Source organism: Peromyscus leucopus, chromosome 9 (assembly GCF_004664715.2).
Source record: "Peromyscus leucopus breed LL Stock chromosome 9, UCI_PerLeu_2.1, whole genome shotgun sequence".
NCBI lineage: Eukaryota > Metazoa > Chordata > Mammalia > Rodentia > Cricetidae > Peromyscus > Peromyscus leucopus.
The window spans coordinates 82,754,294-82,779,208 of NC_051070.1; the positions used below are offsets into that span (position 1 = coordinate 82,754,294).

General features: G+C 44.5%; 1 protein-coding gene across 2 annotated transcripts; it reads right to left on the reverse strand.

The window, feature by feature from the left end:
• Positions 1–647: 647 nt before the first annotated feature.
• On the reverse strand, positions 648–24,206 carry Nudt13 (nudix hydrolase 13). Of its 2 annotated transcripts, XM_037208630.1 has the most exons (10): positions 24,082–24,206; positions 17,600–17,692; positions 12,539–12,681; positions 10,773–10,907; positions 9,316–9,422; positions 7,319–7,444; positions 6,349–6,460; positions 5,520–5,674; positions 3,294–3,375; positions 1,317–1,458 (listed from the first exon to the last, which is right to left on the reverse strand). In XM_037208630.1, the coding sequence occupies exons 2-10, from the start codon at positions 17,680–17,682 to the stop codon at positions 1,409–1,411; spliced, it is 993 nt and encodes a 330-aa protein (XP_037064525.1). In that variant the 5' UTR covers positions 17,683–17,692; positions 24,082–24,206; the 3' UTR covers positions 1,317–1,408. The 2 variants fall into 2 exon arrangements, with proteins under 2 accessions (XP_028735524.1, XP_037064525.1); XM_028879691.2 differs by lacking the exon at positions 3,294–3,375 and having other exon boundaries at positions 648–1,458.
• Positions 24,207–24,915: the final 709 nt, after the last annotated feature.

Below are 24,915 nucleotides of genomic sequence, written 5' to 3' on the forward strand. Positions count from 1 at the left end.
GACACAGGGGCCGGGGTACAGCTCAGTGACAGGCTTGCCTCCGTGTGAGAGTTCAGCCTCTAGCACCGTGGGCGGGCGTGTGTGATTCCAGCTTCAGGCCTGGTGTTTGCTTAGCCTCGACATTCCCTTAGTTGAAGCAGCACTCTCTGGGTGTGCAGACCAGTACTGTTTTATGTTTAGTCTCTTCCCTGGTCACAAACTGAGCAAGTGAAAGAGCCAGAATGACAACTTAGTCTTTTGAATCATCTCCAGCCCCTCTGGAATTTAGATACTTCAAAAACCACCGCCTCTGTAGAGTATGCTGAGGAAGACCTTTGCTCCCACTTTCCTCAGCCCTTCAGAGCTTAAAAACAAAACCATAATTTTGGAACTGAGGACGTGCCTCCATGGTACAGCAGTTGCCTGCCATGTATAAGGCCCTGGGTTCGAGCTCTAGCAACAATTACTAAACAGTCAACTTTAATTACCACATATAAGAAGATACCTATAGTGGCTGTCTTCCAGAAGATCCAAGTTTGGGTCCCAGCACCCACATGGCAGCTCACCACAGTCTGTAACTCCAGTTCCAGGGGGATCCGACGCCCTCTTCTGGCCTCCACAGGAACTAGGCATGCATGCTGTGCAAAGACAGACATGCAGGCAAACACTTATAATAATAAAATTTAAAAAATAATACACCTACACACAGATTCAAAAATATAATACTATGCTATTTTTCTGTGAGGACAGAAGCAACTCAAATGTGAGTTGAGATTTGTTAATAGTGTAGACACTAAGACAAATTACTCCAGGCACATTTGGCAGTTCCTGTAAATGCAGCATCCATGGGCCAGGTGCCAGAAGATGTTTGCTCCTACAGCCTTGGAGAAATGGCCTCCGTCCACATGAATCAGCACTTTTCTCTCGGCGTTTCGTGGTTAGCATCTCATCAATCAACTTTTTTCCTTGGAGTTTTTGTTTTGTTTTGTCAAAGAGACAGAGTCTCGATGTGTTTCCCACGTTGTCCTGAGAGAAAGTGATGCTCTTGCCTCAGCCTCCAAAGTAGCTAGGACAAGCGCGGGTACAGGCTGCTCTATCCGGTAACACTGACATTTTTGGTGGTCCGGTACTGGGAACCTCTTTTGGCGACAGGAACTTCCCAGAGCTCCTCTGCCTTAGGAGACTGCCCTGGAGCTGGCTTTGCCACCTCCTCTTGTGGCAGATCTCTGGCATGCCCTTCAGCAACGCTGGGGAGGGGTCTAGACAGCTTGATTTGAGCTAAGCAGCCAGGGAAGAACAGGTCTGTGTTTCCACCCAGCTCTTAATCATGTGGTGGGCAATGGCTAATTTGGGCGGCAACATCAATGGGACAGTATCACTCTGCTGCTGAATAAAGGAGCCCTTTCTCTTCAGGGCTGTGGCCACCTCGTCAAGACTGAACCAGGCAGCTGCTTCTAGCTCTCTCCGGTTCACCTGGATCTGAAAGACAAGAGGCGCAGGGGTAAGGGGGGGGGGGGAGGAGAATTAGGAACTGTAAAATTTAAAATACTAGGCCAAATGTGAAACAATGCATACAAAACTATGTTTTCTTAAATGGTAACACCTGGCATTGATGGGTTAGGTTAAAATCAGTTCTAGATATTGTCCAGAAACACAATAGAGAATTAAATATATTTTTAAATAGTTCTTTTAAAAAAGACAAATTTAAAAAAATATCCTATTCGTACAAGGTTAATAGTATTTGTTAAGCCTGTTTTCAGTCCCCAGTGTACATACACATAAAATTCTAAAGTATAGATACTAAAATACTAAGTGGTAAGTTATAATTGTGTCTGCATCAGTTGTATAACTCAATTAAAAAGCAGCTACAGGCCAGGCAGTGGTGGCGCATGCCTTTAATCCCAGCACTCGGGAGGCAGAGCCAGGTGGATCTCTGTGAGTTCGAGGCCAGCCTGGTCTACAGAGTGAGATCCAGGAAAGGCGCAAAGCTACACAGAGAAACCCTCTCTCGAAAAACAAAACAAACAAACAAACAAAAAAAACCAACCAACCAAACACAAAAAGCAGGGTCAGTGAGACGCTCAGCAGGTAAAGGCATTTGCTGTCAAGCCTGACGACCTGAGCTTGGTCCCTCGGACTGAGAGGACAGACTCCCACATCCTGTCTCTGATTTCCACATATGTTCACACATAAATACATTAGTACAAACGTTACTCTCTCTCCAGGATAAAGGTCAATGATGACTAAAAGCAAGAAGTGAAGTAAGCAGACTGACTGTCCCAGGAAGTGGAAGCGGATTAGAGAGCCCATAAAAATCAGAGGACAAAATTGGCAAACTGGTGGGCGGGGCCTTCGGTGACATCCATCTGTCAGACATGCTGCAGACAAGCGAGGTGGATTTGGGTAAGACACCCTAGTCCCTTTCAACCAGAAGTCCCTATGGTTTTATGCCATTAGTCCCCAACATCCTGAATCCCTTGAGCAGTAAAATCAATCCCCAAATCAATCCCCAAATCGTTAAGTGAGGTGTGTGTATGCTATCTCTATATAAAGTACTGCTAAAAACTGAAGGTGAAAAATCACAACATAAATGGTGTTAGCACACTGGATACACATGCAAAAGAATGAAAGTGAACCCTTTATTTCAAAAAACAACACAAAATGAATTAAAAATTAAATGTACAAGTAGGCCCTCACATAAACCTCTTAGAAGATACTACGTTTCATGATACTGGACTGGGCACTGGCTTTTTTAGATGTGACATTAAAAGCAAAGGCGGGAAAATCTAAAGTAGACATGATGAGGTCAGAATAAAAAGCTTCTATACAGCTGGGTAGTGGCGGCACACTCCTTTAATCCCAGTGCTCCGGAGGCAGACACAGGAGGCTCTCTGTGAGTTCAAGGCCAGCCTTGTCAACAGAGCTAGTTCTAGGACAGCCAGTGTTACACAGAGAAATCCTGTCTTAGAAGGGGAAAAAAAAGCTTCTATATAGCAAAGGAAACACAAAATGAAAATGTACCTATGGGATGTGAGAGAATGTCTGTAGAACAAATATCTCATAAGGAATTAATATCTAAAATGTGTAGGGATCCCTTGCAGTTCAACAGCACAGACAGACTGTGTTGGAGCTCAGTGGTAGTGTGCACCTTTGAGGTTCAGTGTTCAATCCCTAGCACTGAAAAAAAAAGGCAAAACACCTGAATAGATGGTTCTTAAAAGAAGAAATACACATGGCCAACAAATATGTGAAAAAGTACAGTGTCACTAATCAGAGAAATGCAGAGCAAAGCCATATGAGAGACCACTGCATACCTCCTAAGATGGTGTGGTGGTTTGGATGAGAACGGCCTCCATAGGTTCGTATGTTTGAAGGCTTGGTCCCCAGCTGGTGGAACTGTTTGGGAAGGGTTAGGAGGTGTGTCCTTGTTAGAGGAAGTGTGACACTGGGGAGTGGGCTTTGAGGTCTCAGAAGCTCATGTCATTCCTGGTTAACTCTCTCTCTGCCTCGTGCTTGTGGATCAGAAGTAATCCCTCAGTTACCATCCGGCACCATGCCTGCCTGCCTGCTGCTGTGCCTCCTCCCTTGATGGTCATGGACTGACCCTCTAGAACTGTTAAGCAGAACCCCAGTTGAATGCTTCATTTTATAAGTTGCCTTGGTGTCTCTTCACAGCAATAGAAAAGTATCTAGGTCAGATGGCTACTATCAAAAAACCAAAGAAGCCTGGCATGATGGCACACACCTGTAATCCCAACACTTGGAAGGTAAAACAGGAAGACCCTAAGTTTGAGGGGAGCCAGAGTGATACAATAAGTTGAAGGCCACCCTGGGCTACGAATAGTAAGACCCTGCCTCAAAAATGAACAATAGACAATAGATGTTGGCAAGGATATGGAAATGGAGGACCACTATAAACTATTGGCAGAAAGGTAAACTGGTGCAACCACTATAGAAAACTGGAAATTCTACAAAAAATTAAAAAGGTGGCTCTGGCCTTTAATCCCAGCATTGGGGAGGCAGAGACAGGTGGTTCTCTGGGAGTTTGAGGCCTGCCTGGTCTACATAGTGAATTCTAGGCCAGCCAGGCCTACACAGTGAAATCCTATGTCAAAATAAAAATTTAAAAATTAGAACTAAAAGCCAGGCGGTGGTGGTGCACGCCTTTAATCACAGCACTTGGGAGGCAGAGGCAGGCAGATCTCTGTGAGTTCGAGGCCAGCCTGGTCTACAAAGTGAGTTCCAGGAAAAGGCACAAAGCTACACAGAGAAACCCTGTCTCAAAAAACTAAATAAATAAATAAAATAAAATAAAAATTAGAACTATCATTTGATCCAGCAATCCCACTTCTGAGCATATATCCAAGTGGATGGAAATCTGGATCTCAGAGGGACATTCCTATTGTTACTGTGGCATGCTTCACAACATCCATGATATAAAAACCATCTAAATGTCTGTCAATGAAGAAATACATATTGTGAAGTAGTATTGAGGGGTTTTGTTTGATTTTTTTGGGGGGGGTCTAATGTAATCCTAGGTTGCCTCCAATTTGCTATGTCAACCAGAGCTGACCTTGAACTCCCGGATCTTTCTTCCTCTGCTTCCCAAGTACCAAGGGAACAGGCACCTGTCACCCTGGCTGGCATTACTGAGTTGATAAAACGAGGGAAATCCCACATTTATAGTAAGTTGATGGGCCCGGAAGACATGCTAAGTGGAATAAGCCTGATGCAGATTCCACATGCCCTCAGCTGCATGGAAACTGGAAAACAGTTGACCATGTGGAAGCCAAGAGTTGAGTACTTGTCCCAAGGCCTGGAAGCGGGGAAATGGGGAGGCAGTGGCCAAAGGATATGAAGTCTCACTTATACAGAACAAGTTCTGGCGGTCTGTACAGCACCTACAGTTAGCAACATTCTGTTGAATACGTTAAAGTAAGGCTTACGTTAACTGCTCTTAGCCCAGAGGAAACGCGGGGCGGGGGGGGGGGGGGTGACAGAAGATGATGGGTAAGCTTATGACACAGACAGTAATGTCTGATGGATAGTTCCCAATACACGCTTCTCTCCAAAGCCAGCCAGTCAGAAGCATCAGATGTCTACAGACATCCATAGATATGTCTTTAAAAATAAAACAGGCTCTCAGGTAGTCTAGGCTGGCCTCAAACTTCTAATGCTCCTGCCTCCACCTCCCAAGTGCTGGGATTATAAGCAAGGACTACCAGTTTGGGTTTACATAGCGCTGAGGACTGAACCCGTGACTTTGTGTACCTTCGGCTTACTCTCCCACCTGAGTCCCACCCCCTGTAGACTCTGTGTGTTAATTATACGTCAACAAAGCACCCTAAAGGAAGTTGTTCTGTACCTGAGATATATGCAAGGGAGAATGATTGTTTCCATTCTCAAAGGCAAATTCCTTCAGGATACTGAGTATCTTATATATCACCATATAACCTAGTATTCCTTAAGACAAGTGCTCAGAAGGTACTCGCTGGCCGGTGATGGGGACATCACAGCATAAGGGAAAGTTAAGAGTTTACCTCCGTCTGCCCTGGTTTCACGGTTGCATGACAAGCAATCATGAGTGAGCTGTTGGGAAAGGGCCAGTGCTGGGACGCGGAGTACCTCAGGTTCTCCACTTCCAGGCCCACCTCTTCTGCAACTTCCCGCTGGACGGCCTCTTCCACACTTTCACCTGAAAGCACTCAGATTAATCCCCGACAGCCCTGGAGCAGGAAAACTCTATGTTACCTATCTGCATCGTGAGAGCCCGTGTGCGAGAGCCGTCTCAACGCGGCGCTCCTGCGAGTGTCTCAAGTCTCGGTTCCCAGCACTAGGGCTCGGACCCCGAGTAGAGCCCGTCTAGTGGGCTGGTTACAGTGCGGGCGAGTGTGGCGATGGGAGAGGTCACTGCTGCCCTCGGCCTGTGCCACTGCCCCTTTTCATCTGTAGACTTGACCCAGTGAACTCACAGAGATTACGGTATGAGGAACTGTAAGCAAGCATGGGATTCTCATTAGCAGCGGTGTGCTGGAAACTCAGGGAGAAGTACACTCATGTCTGTAACTCGTTCATCAGAAAATAAGACGGGCCGACGGCCGGGCAGACAAATGGGTAGATGTGTATGTGAGGAGAGTGGAATCAAAGATTACAGAACTGAGGCAGTGGGTGAGGGGGACTCGCTGTCTAATTCTTCCAGCTAATGCTGCATGTTCGAAATTTTGCCCCCGGTTACGTAGGAAATGAAGCATGATTCCAGGACAGTTTCCTTGACATGAGGATGACTGTTTGTGACTCGAGCAGGATGGCAACAGGACAAATGTGTCACATCCTCCCCTGTCGCCTGCACCTCCTCCCTACCCTCCTTACCTATATCACAGAAGCCTGCCAGGGCAGAGTACAACCCTTTGGGGAAGGAGCTCTGGCGGGCGAGTAGACACCGGGCCCCGTCCGTCACCAGTGTGATCACCACAGGGGCCATCTAGGAAAGGAGAAGGGAAACTGAGATGCTGGCATTATGGGGCCTGGAAGGCAAAAGGAAGAGGCAGTTATGGAAACCTTCTGAGCACAGAGGCTTCCTTCCCTGTGACAGAGTGGGAAAACCTCTTGGACTACTGTCCTTAATTTTCTTTTTCTTCTTTTCCTTCCTTCCTTCTTTCTTTTTTTTGGTTTTTCAAGACAGGGTTTCTCTATGTAGTTTTGGCGCCTGTCCTGGATCTTGCTCTGTAGACCAGGCTGGCCTCAAACTCACAGAGATCCACCTGCCTTGCCTCCCGAGTTTCTCTTCTCATTTTACATACCAAATTCTAGGGTAGCCAAGGCTACATAGAGACATAGAGAGGCCCCCTTTTCAAAAAACAAAGAGAAACATTTTTGAGATTAATTAATTAATTTTATTTTTTCTGAGACAGGGTCTCTCTACAGAGCCCAGGCTATCCTGGAACTCACTGTGGAGACCAGGTTGGCCTCAAACTCACAAAGATCTGCCCACTTCTGCCTCCCAAGTGCTGACCACGATGCCTGGCTGTTTATTTTTATTTTATCCCTATGAATGTTTTGCCTGTCTGTATGTACGTGTACCACAGGCATGCCTGGTGCCCAAAGAAGCCAGAAGAGGGCATTGGATCCCCTGGAACTGGAGTCACAGAGGTTTGTGGGCTGCCATGTGGTGCTGGGAATCGAACCCAGCTCTTCTGGAAGAGCAGCCAGTGCTCTTAACTGCCAAGCCGTTTCTCCAGCCCCTTCCTTTGATTTTTGTGAAAGTATCTCAGGTAACCCAGGCTGCCTTCGCCTCCCAAGAACTGGAATGACGAGTATGTTGCACCCCACTGCGCCCCACCTGCGGATAGTAGATGATCTTATTGGAAGGGCACACTCGCTTGCTACCGGCCATGTTCTTCTTCGTAGGCTGCCCGCTTTTGCTGCAGAACTGATGGCTGTCGTGCCAGCGGAGAAGAGCCTGAGCCTAGATACAAAGCAGGGTCCGGCTTTAGAGAGAGGTGGCCAGACCAATTCGAGGGGGCGTCTTTTCCTAGCTCACTTATTTCAAGCAAGTTGTTTAATTGTATTACTAATAGTGTGTGGGGCGGGGTGGGGGGGGACATGTGCCTTGGGACATGGTGGGTCACAGGAGAACGTGGTGGGGTTGGTTCTCCCCTTCCACCTTTACAGGGAGCACCCCAGGCCCCCAGGCTTGTATGGCCGGTGCCTTTAGCTGCTGGGCCATGTCACTGGTGCTAGCTCACCTACTTCCAGTGCCTTTAAACTGTAAAATAAGGAAGTGACCTAAGGATATTTTCCTAGCACCAAAAATCTAAAAGGAAGTATATTTTATGTACTTTTAATTTTTTTTTTATTCTTTGCAGAGCTGGCAATCTACAGCTTCACACACACTAGGAAGTAATCGTCCATTGAGCTGGGTCTCTAGCCTAAATGGTATTTTGAAATGCAGTATGGATTGCTTAAAGTATAAAAATATTCAGCAATATAATACACACCCGTAAAATGTGACCTAGCGTCAAAAGAAAACATTTCAACATTTCTTTCATACTTATTCTTCCTCAATGAAGTTGTGATTTTGTTTTTGAACAATTTTGCGTGTGTGTGCGTGCGTGCGTGCGTGCGTGCATGTGTATGTGTGTGTATGGGTTAAGGTCAGGGGACAACCTGGGGAACTGGTTCTTGTCTTCCACCTTGAAGAGGGTCTCATTGGCGCTGCTGTGCAGTGTACTCCAGACTAGTGGCCCCCGAGCCCTTCTCCTGCCTCTGCCCGAGATCTTGCCTTAGGAGTACTGGGATTCCAGCGGCACACCGCAGCATCTGGCTTTTACATGGGTTCCCAGGATGGAACTCGAGTCAGGCTTGCTCAGCAAGCGTTTCCACCCACTGTTTCCCCAACTCAAGTTGTGATTTTCTTTTTCCACCTAAAAAAGGCTTATGGGTTTCTCTTTAATTTAGAGCAGACAGGTGTGTAGATGCCTATAATTCCAGCCCTGGGGAAATGGAGACCAAAGGATCAGGCATTCAAGGCCATCCTCAGCTATATAGTAAGCTGAAGGCCAGCCTGAGATCCTGTCTTTAAAACAACAACAAAACAAAGCATTAAAGGCTGGTATGATGATAAATGTTGTCAACTTGACAGGAAATGTTGTCAACTTGATGGAAACAAGTCTCTGGGCATGCCTGGGAAAGATTATCTAGTTAGGTTCACGGAGGTAAGAAGACCCATCCAATTGTGTCTAGCACCATTTCATGGGCTGGGGTCCTGGAGAATAAAAAGGAGAAGCCAAGCTGGTCCTTCCTCACTCTTTGCCTCCTGACTGTGGATATAATGTGACCACCAACCTCAAGCCGCCCTGACTTCCCCACCATGATGGACCACATCCTCACACGTGAGCGGTACTAAACCCTTTCTCACTGGACTTCCTTTTGTCCGGGTTTGTTATCACAGCAGCAGGAAAAGTAATCAGTATATCTAACATGTAGGCCACTCTGAGTTCAATCCTAGTACCACATAAACCAGGCATGCCAGGGCATGCTTATAATCCTGGTAATTCAGAAATAGATGCAGAAAGATCACAAGTTCAAGGTCATCTTCAGCTACATAGTGAGTTCAAGATCAGCCTGGGGTAGATAAGAGTTTCAAAAAAAATAAAAATTAAAAAACCAATAATAAAAATTAACAAGAAATCTAAAGCTGTGAGAACAAGTTATTAAAGCAATGTAAAATTATTCCTCATGTAAAAAAACAAAAAACCATGATGTATAAGCACATGTGTATCTGCCCGTACACACAGCCCTATTATACTTCCTACAGAGCTGAGAAACCAGAACTACCGTGAACAGCAAGGAGGAATCCATCAAGTTCAGCTGAAAAACAGCCTGCCTCAGTGTGATGAAAGAACCTCTGAGCTCTGCCTCCATTTCAGATTTTGGCAAGGGGGCTAGAAAATTAGAAAAGAGAATGCGATTACACAGATGTCCAGCTTTGCCTCTGCCAAGTCCATCCTGCCAGAGCTCTGCGTCCCAAACTTGCCTACGAGACTCATGTAGGAGTCTGGGAAATGACACAGGCTCCCAAGCTTCTACTTGGAGAGAGAGACAGAAAGAGAGAGAGACAGAGAACGCATGCTCATGTACAAGGGTGTGTGATGCCATGGGATAGCTGCTCTGGGTTCCCAAATCTGAATTTTGGAAGATTAAAAAAAAAAAAAATTAAACAGGTACCAAGTGATTCTTAAGTTAGTCTGGGAAATAGTAGGGCACAGTATTTCTCAAGATCCTCTTTAGAGCAGTCAGGATCAGCAACACCAATCCTTGGAAAACATAAACTGTAGTGTCCAAGCTCATCCCGCCACCATTAACTTACACCCCAGACACTGAAGAGAGAAGGAAAGCATGGCAGGATCCAAACCAACTCTGAGGTGGAGGACCCAGAACTACTCCATGGGAACATTCTTAGAAAAAATGATACCACGATTTTGTTTTTGAGACAGAACGTCGTGTAGCCAGGCTGGCCTCATACTCTGTAGACAGGATGATCTTTAATTCCTCAAGTACTGAGATTACTAGCACATACCACCATGCCAAGCGTTTGCTCTGTCTTCCCCCTGAAAAACCCCCTCACTCTGTAGGCTAAGCTGGCCTAGAACTCAAATTCTTGGGCCTCAGCCTCCCCCACGTACTGGGATTACATGCTGCCATACTCAGTTTTGAAGACATGAATTTTAAAATACTTATTAAATAGTCAAGATATAAAGTGTATACATGTGTGGGGAATAATACAATAGGCAAGTGTGTTCCCACCACTTGGACAAACATCATTACAATCCCCTTGATTTTCAGCCAGCTGAGGTAGTGCATGCCTGTTTTCCCAGCACATGGGAGGCTGAGGCAGAAGCCCTGAATCTGAGGTCCGTCTGGGCTATATAGCAAGTTCCAGGCTATCTAAAGCCTCATAGCACGTGCTTCCTTTTTCTCTTTTCAGTGACAATAGTGGGTTTTTTTGGTTTTTTGTTTCCAAGACAGGGTTTCTCTGTGTAGCTTTGTGCTGGAACTCGCTTTGTAGACCAGGCTGGCCTCGAACTCACAGAGATCCACCTGCCTCCGCCTCCCGAGTGCTGGGATTAAAGGCGTGCGCCACCATCGCCTGGCCTTAGTGTTTTTATATCCTTATTTAAAGGGAAAAACTGATAATGTTCTTGTATGTGTAAAATTTTCTTTGAAATGGTATCATGCAAAACCCTAAAGGCTGAGAGCAGCAGGGGGTACCTATTAGGAAAAGGGGTACGCACCGTGGATGGAGGATGTGCTCTTCAGACCCAGATCCAAAGCAAACCATGCTTCATGCTGGTTGGAACATCCAATCAACACTGAGTCTTCTATTCTTTGTGAGTCCTGTCTAAACTTACCCAGCAGCCCTTCCAACTCTAAATAACAAAAGAGAAGAGGGAGAGAAAAAAGTGAGACATGGATTTTAGTCCCCTCAACACAGCCAGGTGAGACCCACAGGACGTAATTCTGCTTAGAGTACACAGTTGCTACCTCTGGATTGGCTGGGGTCTGTTAAAGAAGGTCTCTTACATACCAAAATGTGGGTATGCTCAAATCTCTTATATAAAATAAGGTAGTATTTGTCAATACTTTAAACAGCTCTTGGTACTATAACAATAACAAGCAACTATGTACATAACTGTTTTATGCTGTTATTTAAGAAATAATGACAGTGAACATCTGACCATGTTTAGTATATCATAGATTTTATTTAGTGGTATTTACTCTCAACTTAATGGCTGCAGGATTTTTTTCCCCTGCTACTGGGACTCAATCTAGGATCCTCATTGTGGAGGTCGGAGTGAAAATGGCCCTCGTAGGCGCCTATGTTTGATCCTTGGTCCCAGTTGGTAGAATTCTGTTTGGGAAGGATTAGGAGGTGTGGCCTTGTTGCAGGAGGTGTGTTACTGCATGGAAGGGTGTAGGGCAGGGCTCTGAGGTTTCCAAAGCCCATGATGTCTCCAGTGTGTTCTCTGCCCCCTGGTTTCAAGATGAAAGCTCCCAGCTACTGCTCCGGTGCCATGCTTCCCTGCCATGATGCTCCCATCTGTCTGAAATGGTAAAGCCCGGAATACACTCTTTCTTCTGCAAATTGCCTGTGTTGTGCTGTTTCATCACAGGAACAGAAAAGTAACTAAGACACTCATGTATGTTGGTCAAGTACTCTACCACTGAGTCTCGTCCCCTGCAGGCAGAGTCTTAAAAAATATTTTCAAGCCTGGGAGGGGGGTGGCGGTGGTGGCACACGCCTTTAATCCCAGCACTGGGGAGGCAGAGGCAGCAGATCTCTGTGAGTTTGAGGCCAGCCTGGGCTACAGAAAAGGCTCCAAAGCTACATAGAGAAACCCTGTCTCTCAAAAAACCAAAAACAACAACAACAAAAATTTCAATCCACACTTGAATCTCAAAAATAAAATCCCCCAATCCAGCAGTATATAGATTTGTAGTTGCATGTACTAAAAGGGATCTCAAAATTAATTTCCTTCAATTTTGACCTAGTCAAAATCAAGTTAGGATGCAAATCTTGATCTATGTAAATTGGAATTCCCTGAGGCTGGAAATCACTAGCCCAAGGCAAGGCTAGAAAACCTTCTCTGTAAAGAGATACCAAGTATTTTAGAGTTTATAATACAGCCTGCGATGACTACTCAATTGCCACTGCAGCATAAAAGCAGCTGAACAGTGTGTGAAGGAAGGAGTGTGGCTGTGTTACAATACAATTTCATTTTTTAAAATGGGCAGTGGCCCATCCCATTTGGACAGCAGCTTCATGGACCGCTGTTGAAGGCACTCATGGTTCCTATCACCACCAAGAACATCTAACTAGCAATTCAAGTTCATACAATGAGTTATTAGTTAGAAACAGTATGTAAGCTTGAGTCTCAAGAGCTGTTTGAAAAATCCAAACTCATTTAAAATGCAAGGGTATTTTTGGAGCTTCACTGTGACCTGGATTTCACTTAGTGGTCCAAGCCTCGTCTACTCCATTGGTGAACTTTGACCTTACCTGCTCGGCTAAGCCGAGGGACCAGATATCGATGTCCCGATGCCTGCTGCAGCAAAGGAGCCAGGTCATGAAAGAGGTAAAACACTCCGGTCTGCTGAGCCTTCCTGCAGGCCTCATCATCTTCCTTCAATTCAAATAAGTACCTGCATTTGGGAAATGAGCCATCGAAAGACCAGACTTAGGCTAGTGAGATGACCAAGCGGCTGGACAACCTGAGTTCAATCTCTAGAACCCTCCTGGTGGAAGGCGAGAACCAATTCCCTCAAGTTATCCTCTGACCTCCACATATGTGCCGTGACACAGACAGCACAGAAGTTCAGTAAACGAGCAAACACAAATAAACCGCACTAGGTTGTTTGTCTGTCGTTCATTTGGGGGAATTCTTAACTCTCCTGCACTGTATGTATGTATGTACGTATGTATGTATTACAGAACTGGAGCCTGAACCCAAGTTCATGGACATGCTGGGCAAGCTCTCCAACCCTGAGCTATATGCTCAATTCTCTTCTCACCTTTTATCACTATTTGCCCTTGCTGGTCTTGAACTCACTCTGTAGTCCAGGAAGGCCATGAATATAATCCTCCTGCCTTAGCTTCTAGAGTAGCTGCAATTACAGGTCAGTGCCATCATGCTCCACTCATCTCTTTCCATCCCAGTTTGCTCCAATGTTGAGGTGGCCACAGGCAAGTGTGTACTCTGGTCTGCATCCTGCTGCACCGCTGTTCATTGTTCGTGTCCAGAAAGACGGGTTTCTTCAAGGGCAGGGCCTGCCGTTCTTGGCTTTTCAGCTCAGTAACTGGATATGGAATGGCTTAGTCCAATCCGTATTTATTGACTTGAACTTCAAGGGCAATAAAACTTACTGAATTAAACCTTAAGGAACTTTGCCAGTTTTACACGGAGGCAAGAATTTGCAGGCAGTGGACTGACAGAGAGGAGGACAGACCCGGAGATGGAGCAGGCTGGATTTATTGTGCAGACAGCAAACCCTGCACCTTCAGAAATTCTCATCCATCCAGGGAAGACGGGGCACACACGTGACAAGCAGGTACCCTTGTTTCTGACATGAACGCCTTTGGCTCCTTAAGTGTACCAAACAGGAAGGCGGAGGGAGATACTGCCAGCCGCTGCCATGACAAGCAGCATGTGAAGATGCCAGTAAGCCACGAGCCACAGGTAAAGCCCATGCTTGACCTAACTCATGGTGATAATTTTTTCACTAGCTAAAATAAAAATGTGGACTGAGAAAACTTAGTGATGGCCCACGCCTTAAATCTCAGTACTCAGGAGGCAGAAGTGGTGGATCTCTGTGAGTTCTAGAGCAATGAGAGCTATGTAGAGACCCTGTCTTAAAAAAAAAAAAAAAAAAGAAAGAAAGAAAAGGAAACCTTACTGGCTTCTCAAAAAGAGACAATAATAAAGCAAGTTCTAGGCTTTTCTAGGCTTTTCTAGTACCTTCACTTAGGGTGCCTGGAGTCTGTCCACAAGCTTTACAAATTGAATCAGAGTCCTTAAGATTCAGTGGTGGGGCTGGAGAGATGGCTCAGAGGTTAAGAGCACTGGCTTGAGGTCCTGAGTTCAATTCCCAGCAACCACATGGTGGCTCACAGCCATCATTAATGAGATCTGGTGCCCTCTTCTGGTGTGCAGGCAGAACACGGTATACATAATAAATAAATCAAAATCTTACAAAAGAAAAAAAAAGATTCAGTGGTGGACTAAATGAGCATTCTCTTGGGGGCTTAATTATTAACCATTTTTGCCTATTAAAACCCTAAAACCAAACTAGGGGTGTACCTCGGTGTTAGAGTGCCTGTTTGGCATGTGAAAGGCCCTGGGTTTGATCCCCATACAGAAGAACAAAAAAATTAAGCCCTAAAACAGACTCTCAAGTATATGCCATGTTTTGACAAGTAAGTGGGAGATGTTTTACAGGTGTTTTCTGTAAGATATGGGACATCTGTCAAAGCGACAGGCAGCGTCGGCCCATCATGAAAACACAGCAGAAGAACTAACACCACAGAAGCCATGGTAGGAGCCTCACCCACGGGCAGGTGAGGAGTAACGAAGAGAAACTTGACCTTCAAGACTTGTGCTGTTTTTAAACTTGTTTTAGGTGACTGTAGCCTCCTGGGTAAAGAGTCGCATATGTCAAAGGAGAGAGACGTGCCCCTCCAAAGTGACCAAATACAAACAACAGAAACACCGCCGCTTTCTAAGAGAGTAGGACAAAGAGCGACAGCCTTTGCCCCCCACCCCCACCCCCCGTGATCCTTAAAAGCACAACACTGATGTGAAGGTTTTCAGTCAATGACTTCAATAGACCTGGTGAGATCCAAAAGTAGTCATTTTAACCTTTATCTGATTTTTTTCTTTTTCTTTCTTTCTTTCTTTTTTGTTTTTCAAAACAGCGTTTCTCTGTGTAGTTTTGGTGCCTGTCCTGGATCTCGCTCGGTAGACCAGGCTGACCTCAAACTCACAGAGATCTGCCTGGCTCTTATCTGATTTTTCTTAAAGGATTAAAAAAAAAAGGCGTTCTTTAAAAAATAAGAAAATATTTATATATATATATATATATATATATATATATATATATATATATATATATATATATATATTGGTTTTTCAAGACAGGGTTTCTTTGTGTAGCCTCCATTGTCCCAGAACTAGCTCTATAGACCAGGCTGCCTTGACTCAGAGATCCACCGAACAGGAAGGCGGAGGGAGACACTGCCAGCCACCACCATGATAAGCAGCATGTGAAGATGCCGGTAAGCCACGAGCCACGTGGCAAGGTATAGATTTATAGAAATGGGTTAATTTAAGATGTAAGAACTAGATAGCTAGAAGCCTGAGCCATTAGGCCAAACAGTTTAAATAATATAAGTGTCTGTGTGTTTATTTTATAAGTGGGCTGTTAGACTACTGGGGCTTGGCAGGACACGGAGAGAAACCTCTCCAGCTACACTCAAACACTCACTCTTAGCCTCTGCCCAGCTCTTACACCACCATTACTTCACATCGCTTGCTCTCTTCCCTTAGCTAAACTCTGCACAATATATGTTACATTTTCAGGGTCCACCCATACTCATAACACAAGGTAAGTTACGTAGTTTCTTTTAGGCTAGTCATGTCACATTGACCCATGCACGTAGCTCTAGGTTGAGGAGGATCCCAGACAGTAAACAGTTGGCAGAACCTTGAGTCATCAGGATACAAGTGCAGAAAGAGAGCTAATGCAGAGAGCTATGTCTCAGTGCAAACAGCCTGGTCTTGATTTAGCAATAAACAACACCTGGGAATCAGTCTTTGTGTATTTTCTGCAGGGCAGTTTAGTCTGTTTCAAAGTCTAAAATTGGCTGTCTTTGAGACTGAGAATACTGTTACTTTCCTGTGTCAGAAAAGAATAATATTCTGGTATTATTTCTGATTATCAGAATTATATAGCTTAAACAGAAATCATCTTCCTGACCATTCACAGCTATATGTGTGTCAAATAAGTGTAAAACACACTACCAAAGGGCTGTGGAAAGAACTCCACAGCTGTTCTGATTAGGGAGGCATAACAGTGGCACCCAAGAAAGTTATGGACAACCAATCATTTACAGTCAATAACCCCATGGCTTTGCCAAGTGGGGTCCTCCAACAGGGCATCATGAGTCTGGTAGGTCAACTTATTCAACACTAGTTGTCACTGCTGTACATCCCCACGGTCCCCTGCACTTGGCTCCAGCCTCCCCTCCCCCCTTCTCCTTGTTCTACCTTCCACTGAAGTGTATCTCTTTTGAGAGAAGTAGGGTCTTGGAGTTATCCTTGCTGTTTCAGAAAACAAAAATATACTATTCAATATGATTTAACCATGTTTGTTATACTAAACAGGTCTCCTCTAACATCTTCCTTCCTGTTCATTCATCCAACAACATATCAGTGCCTGTTATGTGGGAAGCACTGTTTCATGAAACAAGACACCACAAAGTCCAAGTCTTAGCTGGGTGTGGTGAGTCAGCACTTGGGAGGCTAGAGCAGGAGAGCAAGTGGTCCAAGTATCCCGGACTATATAGTAAGATGCCACCTCAAAAAACCAACAGGGGGTGACGGAGATGACCAGCTAGTAAAGTGCTTTCTATGCCAACATGAAGACCCAAGTTTGGATCTAACACCCCAAAAGCTGGGCAGAGCTCTATAATCCCAGCGCCAGGGAGGGAGAGACAAGAGGACCCCTGGGGCTTGCTGGCCAGCCAATCAGTGATTTCTAGGTTCAGTGAGAGACCCCCACCTCAAAAAATAAGGCGGTGGACTAAAGAGATGGCTCTGTAGTTAAGAGCACTGGCTGCTGTTCCAGAAGACCTGAGTTCAATTCACAGCACTCATGTGGCAGTTAACAACCATCTACACAGTTCCAGAGGATCTGACACTCTCTTCTGGCTTCTGTGGACACTGCAGACACATGGTACACAAACATATGCAGGCCAAATATCCATATACATAAAGCTTTAAAAAATAGTAAGGTATTGGGGTGATTAAGGAAGATATCTGGTCAACCTCTGTCTACATATGGATATACACACACCCATGTACATTCACCTTTCTCCACATGTGTAGTCATAAATATGACTCAAACAAAACAAAACAAGACAGTAACAATAACAAAAAAGACCTCTTCCTCCTCCTCCTCTTCTTCTTCCTTTTTTTTCTTCCTCCTCTTCCTCCTTGAGAGACTTTCATGTAACCGGGGCTGACCTCAAATTCTCTACATAGAGGAGGATCTTGAATTCCTGGTCCTCCTTCCTCCACCATTCACATGCTGGGATTTCAGGTGTGCATTACCACTCTTGGCCAAAAGGACAATGTCTTATTTGAGTAGAACTTATAGTCAAGAGTATGAAACATTTTCATTGTTGGAAATTCATTATTAAATGGCTTTCAACTGTAAATAATTTACAGTGGACATTATTATGTGTAATTTTTATCTCATACATTTAATTCTTAATATGGGATTTTTAAGAGTTTAGAGTTTAGTATTTAATAGGCCCCAAATACTCAGGTTGGTCAGAACTCACCTCGTCTTAGTGACATACGTTGACAGCAGCCTATAGCACCAAAAAGATTTCCTCCTGCAAACCGCTCCGCAATACAGAGACATTGTTGGGACCCTAGAGAAAAACGGAGGTTTGTTTGCTTTGTTTTTAGGGTCACAGTATGCACTTTAAAGTAATAAATCAACAAAGGAGTTATAGTTTAAGCCAGGACAGAATCACTTTGCAATATCAGGGAAAAAACAAACAAACAAACAAACAACTACCACCACAACACAAAACTCATGTGAACGGGCTTTGACACTGTTTTGTTTCGTTTGTCCGTCTGTTGTTTTTTAAGATAGGGCCTCACTATGTAGCCTTGGCTGGCCTCAGACTCCCAGAGATCCGCCTGAGTGCTGGGATTTTAGATGTGCACCACCATCCCAGGCCTTCACTGCACTTTATCACTAACTAGCCATGGGATCTCAAACTCCCATTGCTTATTTTCTAATACACAAAATTGAAACCTGTTCTGCTCAGCTAATGAGTTGTGTGGATCTCCTAATTAACATAAATGATGTGTTTCCTCCTTTGTACTGTGGAACTGTTGCTGGGATGTGGCTGCAAAGTCAACCATCTCTCTCCCCTTCCTTGTTCCTAGGTGGGGCCATGCTTGGGTCTTAACAATTTGGTGTTAGTGGAAGTGAAGTGCGTCCCTTCTCAGATGAAGCATTAGCAGTGAATGTGGCTTCTCCATCCTCACTTCCCTTTGCTTGGAAGACCCCAATGGCAAAGGCAGTCAGTAGATAGAGTAGCTTGGATCCTTGATTCACACATGGAGAAAAGCTCCCCACCAACCAAAACTCCTCTGCACTGGACTGTTTGTAAGAAATGATGGCTCAGAGGTTAAGAGCACTGACTGCTCTTCCAGAGGTTCTGAGTTCAATTCCCAGCAACCACATGGTGGCTCACAACCATCTGTAATGAGATCTGGTGTGAAGGTACACATGCAGGCAGAACACTGTATACATAATAAATAAATAAATCTTTAAAAAAGAAAAAGAAAAACAGCTTTGCCATATTAAGAAGCTAAAAGTTTTTAATTTTTTAGCTTTAATTCTTGAGACTGAGTGCAGGGTCTGGCACATTAAGCCATGTGCTGTGGGATGTTCTGTATGTCCTGTGGGAGCCCGTTCTTGGGTTCCTCATGGCTTTACCCAACAGGTCCACATAGAGGATGATTAGGACCACGGGCCTAAGTACAGGTGTTTGAGATGGTCTACACTTGGCTGTGCTGGGAGATGGTCTGTATGTCAAGTTGCTCTGATTGGTCAATAAATAAAACCTGATTGGCCATGGGTAGGCACAAAGTATAGGTAGGACTAACAAAAAATAAAAATAAAAAAACAAAAAGACAAAAGGAGTCACTGCCTGCAACAGCCACCAAGACAAAAAAATATAAAGTACCAGTAAGCCACGAGCCACGTGACAAGGTATAGATTTATAAAAATAGACTAATTTAAGATATAAAAACAGTTAACAAAAAGCCTGCCACGGCCATACAATTTATAAATAAAATAAGTCTCTGTGTTTACTTGGTTGGGTCTGAGCGGCTGTGGGACTGGCGGGTGAGAGAGATTTGTCCTGACTGTGGGCCAGGCAGGAAAACTCTAGCTACAGCCATGTACTCTACCACCGAACTATACCCAGTCTCCTGACCATTGAAATTTATTACGGTCATTAGCATTATCCTAACAGAATAAATGACAATTCTGAGATATCTCCAGACTCCTGAATCCAGGTTTCTCATCCATGAAAAACAACATGCTAGGCTGGTGAGGTGGCTCAGCAGGTAGGGGTGCATGCCTGCCACCAAGCCTGACGACCTGCGGTCAGTCCCCAGGGCCTGCCACCCAGCCTGACGACCTGCGGTCAGTCCCCAGGACTCACAGGGTGGAAGGAGAGAGCCAATCCCACAAGCTCTCCTCTGACTTCCACGAATGCACCAGGACATCCACACAAAAGAAATAAATTTAAGGCGGAGTAAAAAGGGGCTGGAGAGATGGCTCAGAGGTTAAGAGCACTGACTGCTCTTCCAGAGGTCCCGAGTTCAATTCCCAGCAACCACATGGTGGCTCACAACCATCTGTAATGAGATCTGGCACCCTCTCCTGTATACATAATAAATAAATCTTAAAAAAAAAAAAAAAAAAAAAAGACATAGTAAAAAAAAAAAATTTGCCTGGTAGTAGTGGTGCATGCCTTTAATCCCAGCACTCGGGAGGCAGAGGCAGGTGGATCTCTGTGAGTTCCAGGCCAGCCTGGGCTACAGAGCGAGATCCAGGAAAGGCGCAAAGCTACAAAGAGAAACCCTGTCTCAAAAAACCAAAAAAAAAAAAAAAAAAAAAAAAAAAAAAAAAAAAAAAAGAAAAAGAAAAAATCCAACATCTCGGGCTGGGTGTGGTAGCACACACCTTTAATCCCAGCACTGGGGAGGCAGAGGCGGGCAGATCTCTGTGAGTTGGAGGTCAACCTGGTCTACAGAGTGAGTTCCAGGACAGCCGGGGCTGTTACATAGAGAAATCCTATCTCTAAAAACCAAAAAGAAAGAAAAACAAAAACCCAACATCTCCTAGAGAACGAAGTAGGAGAAAATCCTGTAGATTAAGAAAAATTAAAATCAGGGCCACTAGGAAAATATGTCAACAGACAGCTATGCAAATTCACAGGAATTCCAAGGTCGTCTCTATTTTTGTGGAATATTCTGTGTCTTAAACATCCACTTTCAGAACTGTGCTTGATTGCTTGCTTCTGCATTCTTGCGGACTGAAGCCAGAGCCTCACACATCTGACTGCTACCATCCACATCCTAGACAAGCACTGAACCCCTGAGCTACATCCCCAGCCCAAAGTTTCCCTTTAAATTGTGTATCAGTATGTATTGTCTTCCCTGTGCAAGGCACCTCTCATATTAGCAGTAAAAATGTCAAGAAATTCCACCGAGAAAGTAAGACCATACAGTTAAATAACCAACCACCTTCTAACTGTCCCCGGGGAAGCAAACTTTGACGTTAGCCTGCCGAGAAACATTTAGAGTTCAGACCTGATTCTTGATTGCACAATTATGAGTCATTTGATGACTAGCCCTTGAATAGTTCTGGTTGTGATCTATGACCCTGGAGAGGGTAAATTATATTTAGCACGTGAGAGTCAACAAAATATTAGGTACTGATGTTACTCAAGGTCGCTTAAGTTAAAACATGAAACATACAGTATGAATCACCTTCACAGAAGGCAGTATGTACTCTGTGGGTTAAAAAGCACTCTGAGATGGTGTTAAAGGTGCAATTTTAATTATGTGTTTAAGGACAACTTTACTAGCTCACATATAACTCAGAAATGTATATTGCTCCAATATTTTAAAGTTAACTTAAGAGTAACTATTAATGTGTTAAATAAACTTTCTTTTATCTAAAAATTCTACATCTAAGAATCTATCCTAGGGAGGAAAGAACATGTTTAAGAATGTTAGTCAAAGGTCTAAGGGCTGGAGAGGACACAGCATTTCAAGGTGCCGGCTGCTCTTCCAGAGGATCTGTTCAGTTCCCAGCACCCACGTGGCAGCTCACGAGGGTCTGTAACTCCACTCCCGTGGAATCCAGTGGCCTCTTCTGGCCTCCACAGGCACCAGGCACACACGTGGTATAGAGACATACAGCTGTTTATGAATGAACATAAAGTAAATAAATACTTCTTTTAAAATTATGATCATGGGACCCAGCAAGATGGCTCAGCCACTGAAAGCACTCAATGTCCAGGCCTGGTGAGCTGCCTTTGATTCCTGGAACCCACGGTGGAAGGAGGAGGAGAAGACTGACTCCCCAGAGTGGTCCACTGGCCTCCACATGCAGACTGTGGCAGGCTTGCATGCGCGCGCGCGCGCGCGCACGCGCGCGCGCGCACACACACACACACACACATCATACACACACAATAACAGTAAAATAAAAAGTTTAAATTGCAATCTGGTCTGGGGATGTAGCTCTGTTGTAGACTACTTAATTAATAGGCATGAGGCCCGAGGTTTGATGTTAGCAATCCCCCAAATTATGATTAAAGAGAATAATAAGTAGCTTCTAAATAGAGAAGGATGTGTATAGCAACAGGAAAGAGTAGTCATAATATTTTACTAAGTGAGAAATACCCAAAAGGCAATGGGGAGATGCTGGCCAAAGGGTATGTAGGATATACTTGGATAGGATATGTAAATTCTGCAAATCTGTGGCACTGATGGTCACCATATACACTTGAAAGACACTTGAAAACCTGTAAGAGATCTTAAATGCCCTCATCACAGTGAGCAACTATAAATATGTGAGGTGATAGATATATTAGCTTGATTTATTTAATAGGATATGCAGATATTGAAATATTACATTGCATACTATAAATATGTATTTTTACCAATTTATGATGATGACTTTCTAAGGGGAGTCTGGCCTGGGATTCACAATATAGCCTAGGCTGGCTCTGAACCAGAGGCAATCATCCTATAGTAGCCCCACAAGTACAGAGATAACACAGAAGCACCACATCGAGTTTTATTTGCTATTATATCTTCAGCTAGACAAGTAGAAAAGACAAGTAATATTTGGTTGGTCACCATTACCTCATTCGTGTACCATGAAAAGAACAGATAAACAGTCCAGTATACATAAATTACATTTTTGCTTTTTTTTTTTTAAATTATTTTGAGATTGGGTCTTAGCTTAGGCAGACCAGGAAATCACTATATAACCCAGGCTGACCTTGAACTCATGGCAATCCTCCTGCCTCTGACTCCTCGGTGCTGTGATTACAAATGTATAACGCTTTACTCATTTGGAGTTACGTGGACTTGTTACTGTTGTTCGTTTTGAGAGTGTCTCACACAACCCAGGCTGGCCTCGAATTCACTGATCTTCCTGCTCCCCCCTGCTGGATGTTAGGATTATAGTTAGGTATTTATATTTTTCAAATGACTAGAAGTATACAGACCAAGCTATAGACAGTGGCTAGCTTAGGAGAAAGAGATGAAGGTTGAGAAGGGTACATGCAATTATCGCACTTGTGTGTGTGTGTGTGGGGTGGGGTACACACACGCCCCAGGACAGAGGTACAGACTAGAGGACACCCTCCGGTGTTGGTCTTCGGCCTCCACCTTATTTTCAGACAGGCTGTTTCTGTTGTTCGTCCCTGTGACACCAGGCTAGTTAGCTTGTGAGCTTCCAGGACGCCTCCTCTGCTTCTCCTTTTACTGTAGCTGTGCTTGGGTGACAGGTGCGTGCTTTTGCACCCAGCTTCACATGGGTCTTGGGGAGTCAAACTCAGCAAGCACTTTACCCACTGGGCCATCCTCCCAGCCCTGACGTAAATTTATTTAGTTTTACAGATTTTTAAATTTCATTCATTTACTTATTCTTGAGGTAAGGTCTCACTCTGCAGCCAGGCTGGCCTCGCTGGCAGTGACCACTCTGCTTCAGCAGGAGGGATTATAGGCCTGAGACACAATGCCCAGCCTCCTTTAAGAGTTTAAGCACATGCACTTATGCTTTTTAAGAAATAAGAATGTATAGCAAAACAGTGGTTCCTGGGACTAATAACTGGAGATTATTTCTAGGCTACTGGAATTCCTCTGGTGAGGTTCATGGATCCTGGGAACTACAAGGACCACTTCTTTGTGGCTGTATACTCCCTACTCTGTGTGGCCCACTGTATGACTGCCTAATGTCCTGCCCCATTTCTGTTACTAAATCAATTTTAGCCAGCTGCAGATTATCATGGCCTGAATATTAAGGAATTTGTCACGGAGCGCTGCGCCCCTCGTGTGTGTGTGTGTGTGTGTGTGTGTGTGTGTGTGTGTGTGTGTGTATACAAAGAATTAAGAGATGAGATGAAAGTAACACTGTTTTAACCTAAAACTAACAAATGCCAAGGCAGGATCCATATGAACTAACAGGTACACACACACACACGCACACACACACTTCTCATCTTGCTCCTCTTTCCAGAAGGAATGACTTATAAGGCATAAAGCGTGACAAAGCGTTCATCCTGAATCTTCACGGGTGCCCTCACCCTGCAGAGGCATCGCTGCCTGTCTTTGGGAGCATCCTGAGAACATCCTTTTCAAAACTGTGGACTTCGACGGGGCTGGGAAGGATGCGAAGACACTGTGATGCAGACTTTATGGTCTTGGTTATATGAAAAGCTTTATGGTTTACTTCTAAAAGATCCCACCACCACTTCAAAAATTAAGAGAAAAGGTGAGAAAAGGGAACGTTCCACGTTTAATTAGCTCTCCAAAAAACGTTTCAGAAAATAAATCAGAGGTACTCAATGTTGAATGCAAAATGGTCCGGTTTCTCAAGATTAGAAACACTTAAACTCAAACTCTGTAGCCGAGAACGTCTGCTAAGTTTTGATTATGGCTCCTCACTACATCCTGGTTGCACTTAGAACAGGTTTCGTTTCGCTGTACTCACTCTGAAGTCTTTTCGGGGTGCCTCCTATGCCCCAACAGTCTGTAAACCCCAGGAAACGCCAAATCTCCAAGTTCAAATGGTTTCTCCTTTCCCTTCCCAGTGGGGCGGATGCTTCTGCCACTCCTCCCAGAATCCTCCTAAAGATGCACTCTGGGAAACGTAATTTAATCGCTACGCCCGCGACAGTAATTATAATTGGCCAAAAATCATACGTCTGCCACACTTCCCAGCATTCCCCCAGAGACTAGAGATGCACTCTGGGAACTGTAGTTCAATTTCCAGTCACGGAGTTGTGACCTTGGATAGCAAAGTGAACTGCAGTTGTCAAAGTTTATAATGAAAACCACCACAACCAAAGAACTCTCGCAGTTTCCAGCTCTTTCTGGGCTGGAGGTTTTATTTAGATGTTGCTTAGCTGAATTGGTGAGTTCCAGGTTCAGTAAGAGACCCTGCCTTAACAAACAAAGGGAGAGCCATGGAAGAAGACATTCAATGTCAACTTAACCCTCCCTCTGCACTCCCACATTTGAACATGCATGTCCACACTTGGACACGCATGTGCCCATGCACATGAACCCACACATATTTACACACACACACACACACACACACACACACACACACACACACGCAAAAAACCACATTTTTTTAATGCTAGTTTTTTTGGGAGTTTTTTTTTTTTGTTTTGTTTGTTTGTTGTTTTTTTTTTTGTTGTTGTTGTTTTTTTTTGAAGGCTAGGAGTCCCAGGCCTGCCTTTAATCCCAGGAGACAGCTCTCTGAATTTGAGTCCAGTCTGGCTTATATAATAGGTTATATGTTATCCAGGTGTGCACG

Coding starts and splice junctions, on each gene's coding strand:
- Nudt13 (XM_028879691.2), bottom strand. CDS start 17,682: ATGTCTCTGTATTGCGGAGCGGTTTGCAGGAGGAAATCTTTTTGGTGC. Junction 12,682..17,599: donor ACGTATGTCACTAAGACGAG/GTGAGTTCTGAC, acceptor TCCCAAATGCAG/GTACTTATTTGAATTGAAGG. Junction 6,461..7,318: donor AGATCATCTACTATCCGCAG/GTGGGGCGCAGT, acceptor CTCCTTTCCTAG/ATGGCCCCTGTGGTGATCAC.